Source organism: Tachysurus vachellii, chromosome 3 (assembly GCF_030014155.1).
Source record: "Tachysurus vachellii isolate PV-2020 chromosome 3, HZAU_Pvac_v1, whole genome shotgun sequence".
NCBI classification, from domain to species: domain Eukaryota; kingdom Metazoa; phylum Chordata; class Actinopteri; order Siluriformes; family Bagridae; genus Tachysurus; species Tachysurus vachellii.
In genome coordinates this window covers 893,758-904,904 of record NC_083462.1, presented here as the reverse complement: position 1 = coordinate 904,904, position 11,147 = coordinate 893,758, and the positions used below count along the sequence as shown (strand labels likewise).

Genomic DNA, 11,147 nt, shown 5'->3' with positions numbered 1-11,147 from the left:
AGACTTGAACTCATTATATGAACCACTGGGCTTCTTCATGCTCAGATTCAGGATAATGATTATGACAATGATGGAAGGTTGTGTAAATTTATTAAATTATTAATTATAATTATAATTATTAAATTTATTGAAAATTGCATTTAAACTCAAACAGGCTGGTCATCAGCTAAATAAAATTTAAAATCATGGCCTTAAAAGTTAAAATCTGTGCAAAGATATGGCTTTGATGTCATTGTCCTTCAGACTGTCACACTGTCATCATCTCCTGAGGGCAAAAGCAGGATGGTCGCAGTAAGACAGTCATTTTCAATTTCTTAACAGATCCTGAGTGTTATGGGACAAAAATAAAAAAATAAAAATAAAAAAAGTCACCTTAATTAAGGCCCTTACTGATGCTGTCTGCAGCCCAATAACCATAAGACGGCATTGCGAGAGAAAAACTTTAGGAACAAAAAACGCCTTTGAAAGACATCTTTGTCTCCTCCCACACCACAGACTTGCCTGTTTGGGATTTGCAAAGGAGTAAAAAACACGGAACACTGAAAGATGGAAGAAAGTTTTATTCTCGGACGAGAAAAAATGTAACCTGGATGGTCCTGATGGCTTCCAACGATACTGTCATGACAAGGAGATGTTTTCTACCCGGTACAGTGGAGGAGGCTCCATCGTGATCTGGGGTGCTTTGTCCTTCAATGGGAAAATGGAGCTTCATGTTGTGCAGTGGCGTCAAACAGTTTATGGCTTTGTGGACATGTTACAGAAGGCATCTCTCTTGAGTGAGGGCCCTCGTCTGTGTGGTAATGACTGAGTCTTTCAACAGGACAACGCTGCAGTTCACTTGTTCCAGGACAATAACGTTGCACTTTTGTACCATCCTGCATGTTCCCCTGATCTAAATCCCCTTGAGAATGTTTTGGGGATGGATGGCAAGGGAAGTTTACAAAAACCGACAGTAGTTCCAGACTGTGAATGCCCTTCATTAAGCCATTTTCACCACATGGAGCTACGTTCCCACCAGCCTCCTGGAAACAGTCTCATCAAGCATGCCGAGGTGTTTGAAGTTATCAACAAGAACAGTGGGGCTTCTCACTACTGAGTCCTTTTTAGACTCTTTTAGTTCTGTTGTGGGTATTTTTGAGCTATGGGCTCAAACTGTTGATCAGCTGATGATCAGCCTGTTTGAGTTTAAATACAGTTTTCAGTAAATTGCCGATCTCTGCCAGTCTCTTGCTCCTGTTTCTTCTTTTGACATTTTGAAGCAGTTCTTATAACCTGTTTATCCACCAGCATGAAATGCAAATACTTGTAATGTTTCCCCGGTCTTAAGATTTTGTTCAGGAGTGTATGTCCTCTCTGTTTCATTGGTTCTTTGAAAGGAAATGTATTCTCCCTTAACATCAACCTGATTATTAAATAAAGTTTCAGTTTATTTAAATCAGACATAACATTGTTTTTGCTTCTGGAAGTTTATGCAGTGGATATAAAACGTCTACACACCACTGATAAAATCACAGGTTTTTGTAATGTAAAAAAATTAAGACCCATTTTCCAACAAAAGTGAAGTGAAAAAGAAACAGAAGGGTTTTAGAAAAAAATCTAATTGCCTGGTTGGTTAGAGCACAAATATGTGTATAGATCGTATCTAATTCTCTGTTTGTCTGTAATCCAGCATGGAGTTGATCTATCAGAGAGACAGGGGATCTCCTCTACACAGTTTCTGATAAGATTTAGATCAGGACTCTGACTGGACTGTTCCTGAACACTGATCTTCATCTGAAGATATTCCTTTGCGTGTGATTTATGCTTTCCTTTAGAAGGTTAATTCTTTAATCTTCAGCTATCTAACATGTGCCTGGAGGTTTTCTTCAGAATAGATTGAAATGTGAAGAGATCCTGGATTCCCATTATAGCTAGAGCCCCAGTCCCAGGTGAAGAGAAGCATGATGCTGCCACCACCATGCTTCACTGTGGTGTTCTTTTGGTGATAAAGGGACTTTTATTGCATCAAACATAACTAGAACAAGATCTACCTTGGTCTTAGACCTTGGTAAGAGATTTTTGCTACATGGTTTGTGTGATTTATGACTTGGGTGTGTTTTTTTTTTTAATGGGGAAAAGACTTTTCATCCTGATGCCCTACCACACAACTCAGACATGAAGAATCAGATGCAGTGAGTGACCAGCATTAATAATCCTACAGCTGTAAGGTCACTGTGGTGCTCCATATTCTCACTTCCTTAATGTTGACCTTCACGGTGTTCCATCGAGCGTCTGTTGTTTTGTAAATTCAATTGTCCTTTTATTTAGAGTTAATCAGAATCGCTGCATTGATGCCAGCTGTAAGATCATTGAATTCTGTAGGAAAAAAGTAAAAAATCTTTTTCGAATGACATAAATTTTAAATGTCTCTGTCTTCTATTGTAGTCCTCACCCCCAACCAGCTAGATGATTATTATAATAATAAAGATGACCTTAAGCTACACCACGCTCTGTAACACACACAGTAATATCATTAAACATTAGAAACAAGACCCTTTAAATGCTCTTATATATTTTAAAAGTTTAATACGATATGTAATTTTAAGTTACATGCTTAAATATCTGTCTGTAAAGTTTATCCATCTGTTTTCATTTTGATGATTTATTTCTGTATTATTTTAAACAGCTGCTACTTTCTTCAGGCGCCCTTTCGCGCATGCGCAGTTTTCTCCTTAGCGCAAGCGTCTTGATTCCGCGCATGCGCACATCCGTCCCCGGATTCGCTGTGACAAAGATGGCGGACGTTTCTTTGGACGAATTAATACGCCGACGCAATTTTAACACCAGGGGAGGCCTTAAGAGGTATTTTACATTGTGTCAGGCAGGTGATAAACGTCCATGTAAATGCTATTAGTGCTTATTTCTTGTTAAAAATGTAAACATTATATGTCGGATAAAAACAGGCTACACTGGGGAAAAAACCTCCCGTCTTTGTAGCTGATTATTGCTTAGTAAATGAGCTGCAAGCATTCTGCTTGTCTATTGGCTGAAGTGCAGTCTTGTGCAGTATGCTGAGCCGTGATTGGTTAGACTCAGAGACAGTGCGCATGCACATGTTGAACTTTCTTCTTTATTCCAACCGTATTCCGTCAAATACAGCGATCTTCAGGAGGATTGGCTGGTGTTCGGTTTCGGCCAATCATATCGCGGGATGTTGGTTATAGTAGCCAATCACAGGGCAGTATCTAAAGCTTGTCGAAAATTGGGTGGGAAAACAAAAATACTGTTTACGGCTAGCTCGAGGATATTAGCTTTGCCTTTTTCCGCAAATGTAACTCACATTAAGAATAATTATTTCATTTATGATGATTAGAAGTATTTATATTTAATAAAGATACATAAGTAAAGGTTATTGAACAGAATTGTGTGGATGTTTTGAAGCGAGGCCGTTTTTATCTGACTGAACCGGAGAGATAATTAATTCCACACACAAACAGATCATTCACTAGGTTTTTATTTTCTGTGTTACAGTCTGGAGACACTCAAAGATATCGTGCTTATATTTAGTAACAGAGCTATACTTATGCTATTGAATCGACTCTCTCCGGGCTTCTACTACGGAGTCGACTCTGTAACCGAGTCGACTCTTTACGAAGCTTCTGTTGATGAGTTGAGTGAAATCGAAGTGTTTTGGCCTCAAAGTTCTGGTGTTCGTTCACTAACCAGTTCAGCTTGTGTTCAGCCTCAGATCTGGAACTATGTAAGAACTTCATTGTGTTGTATAGGAGTGTACAACATTGTGTTGTATAGGAGTGTACAACATTGTGTTGTATAGGGGTGTACAACATTGTGTTGTATAGGGGTGTACAACATTGTGTTGTATAGGGGTGTACAACATTGTGTTGTATAGGGGTGTACAACATTGTGTTGTATAGGGGTGTACAACATTGTGTTGTATGGGGGTGTACAACATTGTGTTGTATGGGGGTGTACAACGTTGTGTTGTATAGGAGTGTACAACGTTGTGTTGTATAGGAGTGTACAACGTTGTGTTGTATAGGAGTGTACAACGTTGTGTTGTATAGGAGTGTACAACGTTGTGTTGTATAGGAGTGTACAACGTTGTGTTGTATAGGAGTGTACAACGTTGTGTTGTATAGGAGTGTACAACGTTGTGTTGTATAGGAGTGTACAACATTGTGTTGTATAGGAGTGTACAACATTGTGTTGTATAGGAGTGTACAACGTTGTGTAAGAACTTCCTTGTGTAGATGTTTAAAGATGTTTGTGTACTTTACAGTGTAACCTGTTTCTAACACACAGGGTGTGATTGTACAGAGTGTTTGTTTTAACAGCACACACACACACGATCACAATATTTAAAGCTGTCTTGTGGCAGTAAACATACTGCACTGCCCTTATGGATCGTGTTCACCGCTTTCTACACCTGTTACACACTTTTATATATCAGCAGCAGCCTGTTGTTGTGTTTCAGCAGATGGTTTCTTACAGACAAGACAGTAACAAATGTGTTTCTTGGGGAAGGCAAATCTGCAGCACTGCATTCAGACCTGAACTGTCTACAATCTACATTGAAATACATTATTGTGTTGTTATAAACTGTGAGATTAGGATTAGAACAATGTTATTGGTAATAAAATGTTAATTGTTATAGTTTAAAATAAAATTAATTGGTATAATAGTTTAAGATTAATGATCGTGTTTTACCTGTTTTTGTTCTCGCAGGCCGACCTTTGGTAGAGGGGCAGGGATAACAGGAAGAGGAGCGGGATCGCTAGGGAGAGGGGCGGGGCTTATGGGTCGGACTTTTGATGCTCGACAGAAGATCGGCACCACTGATGTCAGACAGAGGCTCGGAGGAAGTGGAGGTGAGGGAGCATGAACATGTTAGTACTTGGAGGAGTAGTGATTAAGGCTCTGTCTGGGTTTGTTGATGGGAGAGACTGGGGTTCAAGTCACTGTTGGGTCCTTGGGCAGGGCCCTTAACTCGCTGACTCTGTGCTCTGACCCCAACTTCTTAAGCTGAGATACATGAAGAAAAGTATCCCACTGCGCTGTAACGTAATGTGTGGCGAGAATAAAGACGACGACGTCTTGTCCTTCTTAGATTTGGACTAGATTCTTACATTTGCAGGAGTTTATTAAAGACAGTATGTTCACCAAACTTTACTCCTTCTTTCTCCAGTGTTCCAGGTGAAGGATGCGAGGGAGAAGCTGGGTCAGAATGATGCCCGTTTTCGAATTCAGGCCCGAGGGGGCGCTGTGAGTGCAGTGCAGGATGCCAGACAGACCATAAACTCTCGTAAACAGCAGCAGGTCCAAGATTCTCCGTTATTAACCACCACTCAGTCCCCAATCCCACACATCCACATCCAGAACAACACCAGCAGTACCGGAGTCAGGGCCTTCCCCACCAACCAGGGACTGGGTACCAGAGTGGGTGTGGCCATACAGCCCAGAGGTGGGATCACAAAAGTGGTGGATGCACGTGATAGGCTGAGTCTGAAGAGAAGCGTCTCATCATTGCCCAGTCAGGGATCTGCAGCTCCGCTCAAGATCACCAAAACTATCCAGGTTAATGAAGAGACGTTACTTTTAGACGTTCCACACTGACGTTCCTCTCAGACTGACGTTCCACACTGACTTAGCTTTCAGTCGTTCCTCTCAGACCGACGTTCCTCTCAGACCGACGTTCCTCTCAGACCGACGTTCCTCTCAGACCGACGTTCCTCTCAGACCGACGTTCCTCTCAGACCGACGTTCCTCTCAGACCGACGTTCCTCTCAGACCGACGTTCCTCTCAGACCGACGTTCCCCTCAGTCCGACGTTCCCCTCAGTCCGACGTTCCCCTCAGTCTGACGTTCCCCTCAGTCTGACGTTCCCCTCAGTCTGACGTTCCCCTCAGTCTGACGTTCCCCTCAGTCTGACGTTCCCCTCAGTCTGACGTTCCCCTCAGTCTGACGTTCCCCTCAGTCTGACGTTCCCCTCAGTCTGACGTTCCTCCACACTGATATTCCACCCTCAGGTATTAAGAACACAGTAATTACTCTGTCTCTTTGTCTGTCTATAGCAGAGGCCAGTTGGTATGACCAGTGGGATTCGCATCAATGTTCCAAGCAGTGCATCTCAGGTACCACACGCGTGCACACACACAAACACACACACACACGCGCGCACAGAGTAAATGTGAATGTGTGTGTTTATCTGTACAGAGTGCTTCCAATAAGGAGGAGGAAGCTGTGGTTCCAAATAAACAGTTAAAGTTCACTACAACCAATGACCTGGCACAGACAAGGGTGAGACACACACACACACACACACACACAATGTTTTGAGTCTCGAACCACAGTGTTTACAGTCTGTTTTTTATCTTTCTTTTTGTTTACCGATCTCTCTCCCCCTCCCCCCAGGTTGGTGGCAGTTTCTCTGTCTCTACTCCAATCACTAAGGTGGTTAAGAATGACTCCTACCTGGCTCCGCCCCCTGCTGCATCTGCTGCAGCTGCTGCAGTTCCACCCACTCGCTCTAATCCCCGCCCACCTCCACAGACTTCTGAAAACTCCAACTCTCAACCTGCACAGGTAACACACGCACACATTACCCCCCCCCCCCCCACCCCCCACGCACAACCCCACAAACATGCACACACACACATACACAACCCCACACACATGCACACAAACACAAACATGCACACACGCAACCCCACACACAACCACACACGCACAAACACAAACATGCACACACAACCCCACACACACGCACAAACACAACCCCACACACACACAACCACATGCGCACCCCCCCACACACACACAAAACCTCACTCTATTAGAAGCTTAACTTCTATAACACATTTATTGAGACCAAATATTGTACTTTACTTACGTGTGTGTGTGTGTGTGTGTGTAGCCAGTGTTCAGTCCATTGGAAGGAACCAAAATCACAGTGAACAATCTCCACCCACGTGTCACAGAGGAGGACATAGTGGTGAGTATAACAGACTGTGCATGTCACACGTGTATGTGTGTCTCGATTCGTGGGACTGTGCTAATACTATAATGTGTGTGTGCACGTGCGCAAATGTAGGAGCTGTTCTGTGTATGTGGAGCATTGAAGCGAGCTCGGCTGGTGAAGGTCGGAGTAGCTGAAGTGGTGTTTGTGCGGAAAGATGATGCCATTAATGCGTACAGGAAATACAACAACCGCTGTCTGGATGGTAAGACACACACACACATTTTTGTAAAAGTGTTCTGAGGAGTGTTCCCTTGTTTACATGTGTATCTGTATGATTAGTAGAGGATGGAGCGAGTGAGTGAGTGTTTTTCTTTCAGACAGTGATTGTGAGCACTGACTGTAAAGCAGTCGTCAGATTACTGAGTGTTCTTTACTCATTATTAAGCCTGTTGTGGCTGTAAAAACCTTACAAACCTAAAATGTCAAAGATGTAATATCTAAACCTTATTGTTGAGTGATGAATAATTCTGATGAAGGAGGTGTTTGTTTAAATCATGTACGTGTGTCTGTGTGTTTGTGTGTTTTACTCTCACAGGTCAGCCGATGAAGTGTAACCTGCACATCCAGGGTAGTGTCATCACATCAGATCAGCCCATCCTGTTGTGAGTGTGTGTTACTGCATTTCCTCATGCACTGTGTGATTACAGTCTGTACTTAAACACACAGCATTGTTTGTTAAAGTGTGTGTACTGGTTTACTTATAGATGATGTTTGTTAAATTGTGTGTACTGGTTTACTTATAGATGATGTTTATGTTAATGTGTGTGTGTGTGTGTGTACTGGTTTACTTGTAGATGAGATTTAACTACACTACAATACAACAGTGAGTTGTTGGATGTTGATGTGCTTTATTTAAGGTGGTCCTGCACCTGGGTTTGTAGGAGCCCATTTTTATATAGGGGCAACTAGAAAGTTGGTGCAGGACCCCTGCTTTTGTAGTCATACACTACTGTTGTACTGGGGGTCTCTCTTGTGTGTGTGTGTTTATTTTACTTAGGGGCCCAAATATAAATAGTTTTAAATTGTTGTTCCCTTTTTTGTCATGGGAGGCACATCATTATAGGTCATTAATTTATTTTCTCTCTCTCTCTCTCTCTCTGTGTGTGTCTAGGAGACTGAGTGACTCTCCCAATAAGAAGGAGACTTCCTCCTCGGCTGCGTCCCGATCCACACCTCGCTCCAGCTCAGCTGAAGTGGATCCTCAGACCATCCTGAAGGCTCTGTTTAAATCGTCCAATCAGAACTCGGCCGCTACAGAGACCCCTCCCACTGCCGCACACTCTACAGCTTTCCGCATAAAGATCTAAAACACACAGGCACTCGTTCTACAGCTGTCTCCATCCATTTAAAACACACACTCTTCCGTTGGTACATGTTCATTTGTGAGTGCTGCATCCTGTGTGATGATCTGTGTGATGGCTCACGTTGTGTTTAGCCAATTGGGTGACTGAGTCCCTCAGCATTACCATGGAGATCCTGGTCTTTTTATTGTAATAACTCTAAGAACTTCTGCCCATCACGCGAAGCTTCTTCATTTCTTTCTAACATTAGAGAGGTGTTGTGCTAGTGAGGGTGAGATAGCTAAACTGAGCTAGCTGATGCACCTTGTGCACTAGCTAGCTTTGTGTGTTTACCGTTTCTCACCTCTCATAATGTTTACCTGGTTTCCAGAACAACACCCATAATCCACAGCCACATCCACAGAGAACAGCCACGCAGGATACACACTTAGCAAGAGGACACGTACCATCACCTCATACACACACGTGCATCGTCCTGACGAGTGTGTCTGAAACCAGAGCAGGTTCACTGTGTGTTTTTGTCTCATGAGAACTGTTATTTTGTTTTTAAATCACACACACACACAGGATCCTGATGTACATGATGTGTATAAAGACATGTTTAGAAGTGTTATTTCTGTCCCAATCCTCTGTGTTCAGCTTTATGTAGTGTACCTTTGCCGGTGTTGGTGATTTGGGACACAGCAACCTCCCCACACCCTTCTTCATGCCCACACACACACACACACACACACGGGGTGGGGCCTTGTGTACATCTATGTGTCTCTACTGGACTTCCTGGTTGTTTTTTTCTGTAGTAAACTTGCTTTATAATAAACTAACAAATGTGTGATGTCGTTATTTACTCTCAGGGTTCAGACCTTTATACAAGTTGACCTGCTCTCAATGTACACACGTATGTTACAGCAATGGTGTATAGACATGAAGCAGAAACAGCTACACGTGATCCAACATGCTTACTGACTACAAAACTCCAAACTTCTGAAAGGTTCATGAAAGAACATTAGTGATCCAGGACTGTAGGAACTCTACAATAGGTCCTAAAATAGTCCTACAATTCTGACCCTGTCCTTAAGTAGGAACCTGGACTAAGAGCTCCACAGTTAAGTGACCTGAAGAATCATCTGTGATGATGGGTAGACATCTCCATGTCACAGTGCAGATGTTCACCATGTTGTTCACCATGTTGTTCACCATGTTGTTCACCATGTTGTTCACCATGTTGTTCACCATGTTGTTCACCATGTTGTTCACCATGTTGTTCACCATGTTGTTCACTGGAGCACACAAGTGTGAGTTTGTGGAACAGAAATAAATGACTTTAGGATATTTCTCTGATTTCAAATTTACTGATTCACACGTAGTTAGAAAATAAACTGAAATATTCCTTCATAAATATGTGTGTAGTCACCGGATCCTAGTGGAACCTCCACCATTACACTCTACTACAGGTCCGTATTCAGCAGCGCTACTTCCGGTTTCCGGTTTGGTTCAACAGTGAAGATGGCGGCGCCCACAAAGAAGAACACGAGTGTCGCCTGTGTGATTCCAGGAGGATTTACAGGTGTGTGTGTGTGTGTGTGTGTGTGTGTGTGTGTGTGTGTGTGTGTGTGTGTGTGTGTGTGTGTGTGTGTGTGTGTGTGTGTGTCTCTCTCTGTGTCTGTCTGTCTTTGTGTGTGTGTGTCTGTGTCTTTGTGTGTGTGTGTGTATGTATGTATGTATGTATGTATGTGTGTGTCTTTGTGTCTGTGTCTTTGTGTCTGTCTGTGTATGTATGTATGTGTGTGTCTGTGTCTGTGTCTTTGTCTGTGTATGTATGTATGTATGTATGTGTGTGTCTGTGTCTGTGTCTTTGTGTCTGTCTGTCTGTGTCTCTGTGTGTGTCTGTGTGTCTGTGTCTTTGTGTCTGTCTGTCTGTGTCTTTGTGTGTGTGTGTGTGTCTGTCTGTCTGTCTGTCTGTGTCTTTGTGTGTGTGTCTGTCTGTGTCTGTCTGTCTGTCTGTGTCTTTGTGTCTGTGTCTTTGTGTGTGTGTGTGTGTGTGTGTGTGTCTGTCTGTCTGTGTCTGTGTCTTTGTGTGTGTGTGTGTGTGTGTGTGTGTGTGTCTGTCTGTCTGTCTGTCTGTGTCTTTGTGTCTGTGTCTTTGTGTGTGTGTGTCTGTGTGTGTCTTTGTGTGTGTCTGTGTGTGTCTGTGTGTGGTTAAACTGTAAAACGAATATTTCATGGAGATTCATGTTAAAATCTAATGATGTACAGAAACATAAAATAGTAAATGCGTAATATTATAATAGAAATACTGAAGTAAATATCTGCTGTCGGATGTTAATGTTTCTCCAGATTGTTTACTGTGAAAGTGTGAGCAGCTTCGACAGCCCAGTCTCTCAGAACCCCACTTATTATTGTTGGTGGTGGTGGTGTTATTATTATTGTATAGTTTTTCATTGTGAAAGTTGCACTGTCACAGTTACAATAGTGAGTTTTTGTAAAAACATTTATATAGTTGTTAATTCTAAGTGTTTTAAAGCAAAAGCAGCAGTAAATAATTTCTGAGTTATGTTCAGTTCAGTGTAACATGAGCTCCTTAGATACAGTACAATATTTCTGACATTAACATGAATTTGATACTTATTTTATAAAGTTTATCACTTTATTTTTAAGTGAAAGTCATTACATGTTTTGATGACTCCTGTACCAGTCTTGTGTTTGTCTTCCATGGAGCTGTACAGTAACCTGGTTCATTAGGTTTAGATTGGGTGGTGGGCGTGGCCTGACAAATCTCAAACCCTATTGGCTGTTGTGAAAATCTGTCAAGCATCTCTGACTTTCTGTTT

The 11,147-nt window shown here is 42.4% G+C and overlaps 2 protein-coding genes across 3 annotated transcripts in view; both read left to right on the top strand.

Annotated features, from left to right (window-relative positions):
• The first annotated feature begins 2,692 nt into the window (after window positions 1–2,692).
• Window positions 2,693–9,125, top strand: poldip3 (polymerase (DNA-directed), delta interacting protein 3). 2 transcript variants are annotated; one of them, XM_060865216.1, is made up of 10 exons: window positions 2,693–2,841; window positions 4,726–4,868; window positions 5,186–5,574; window positions 6,075–6,131; window positions 6,214–6,297; window positions 6,412–6,582; window positions 6,914–6,991; window positions 7,091–7,220; window positions 7,554–7,620; window positions 8,130–9,125. In XM_060865216.1, the coding sequence occupies exons 1-10, from the start codon at window positions 2,696–2,698 to the stop codon at window positions 8,323–8,325; spliced, it is 1,461 nt and encodes a 486-aa protein (XP_060721199.1). In that variant the 5' UTR covers window positions 2,693–2,695; the 3' UTR covers window positions 8,326–9,125. The 2 variants fall into 2 exon arrangements, with proteins under 2 accessions (XP_060721199.1, XP_060721198.1); XM_060865215.1 differs by having other exon boundaries at window positions 6,072–6,131; window positions 8,130–9,124.
• Window positions 9,126–9,742: 617 nt separating this feature from the next.
• Window positions 9,743–11,147, top strand: part of rrp7a (ribosomal RNA processing 7 homolog A) — a gene marked incomplete at its 3' end in the record, with an annotated part of 2,555 nt that continues 1,150 nt past the window's right edge. Inside the window, exon 1 of the mRNA XM_060865229.1 lies at window positions 9,743–9,883. Within this exon, the coding sequence (XP_060721212.1) occupies window positions 9,823–9,883 (61 nt within the window). The remainder of the gene's footprint in view (window positions 9,884–11,147) is intronic.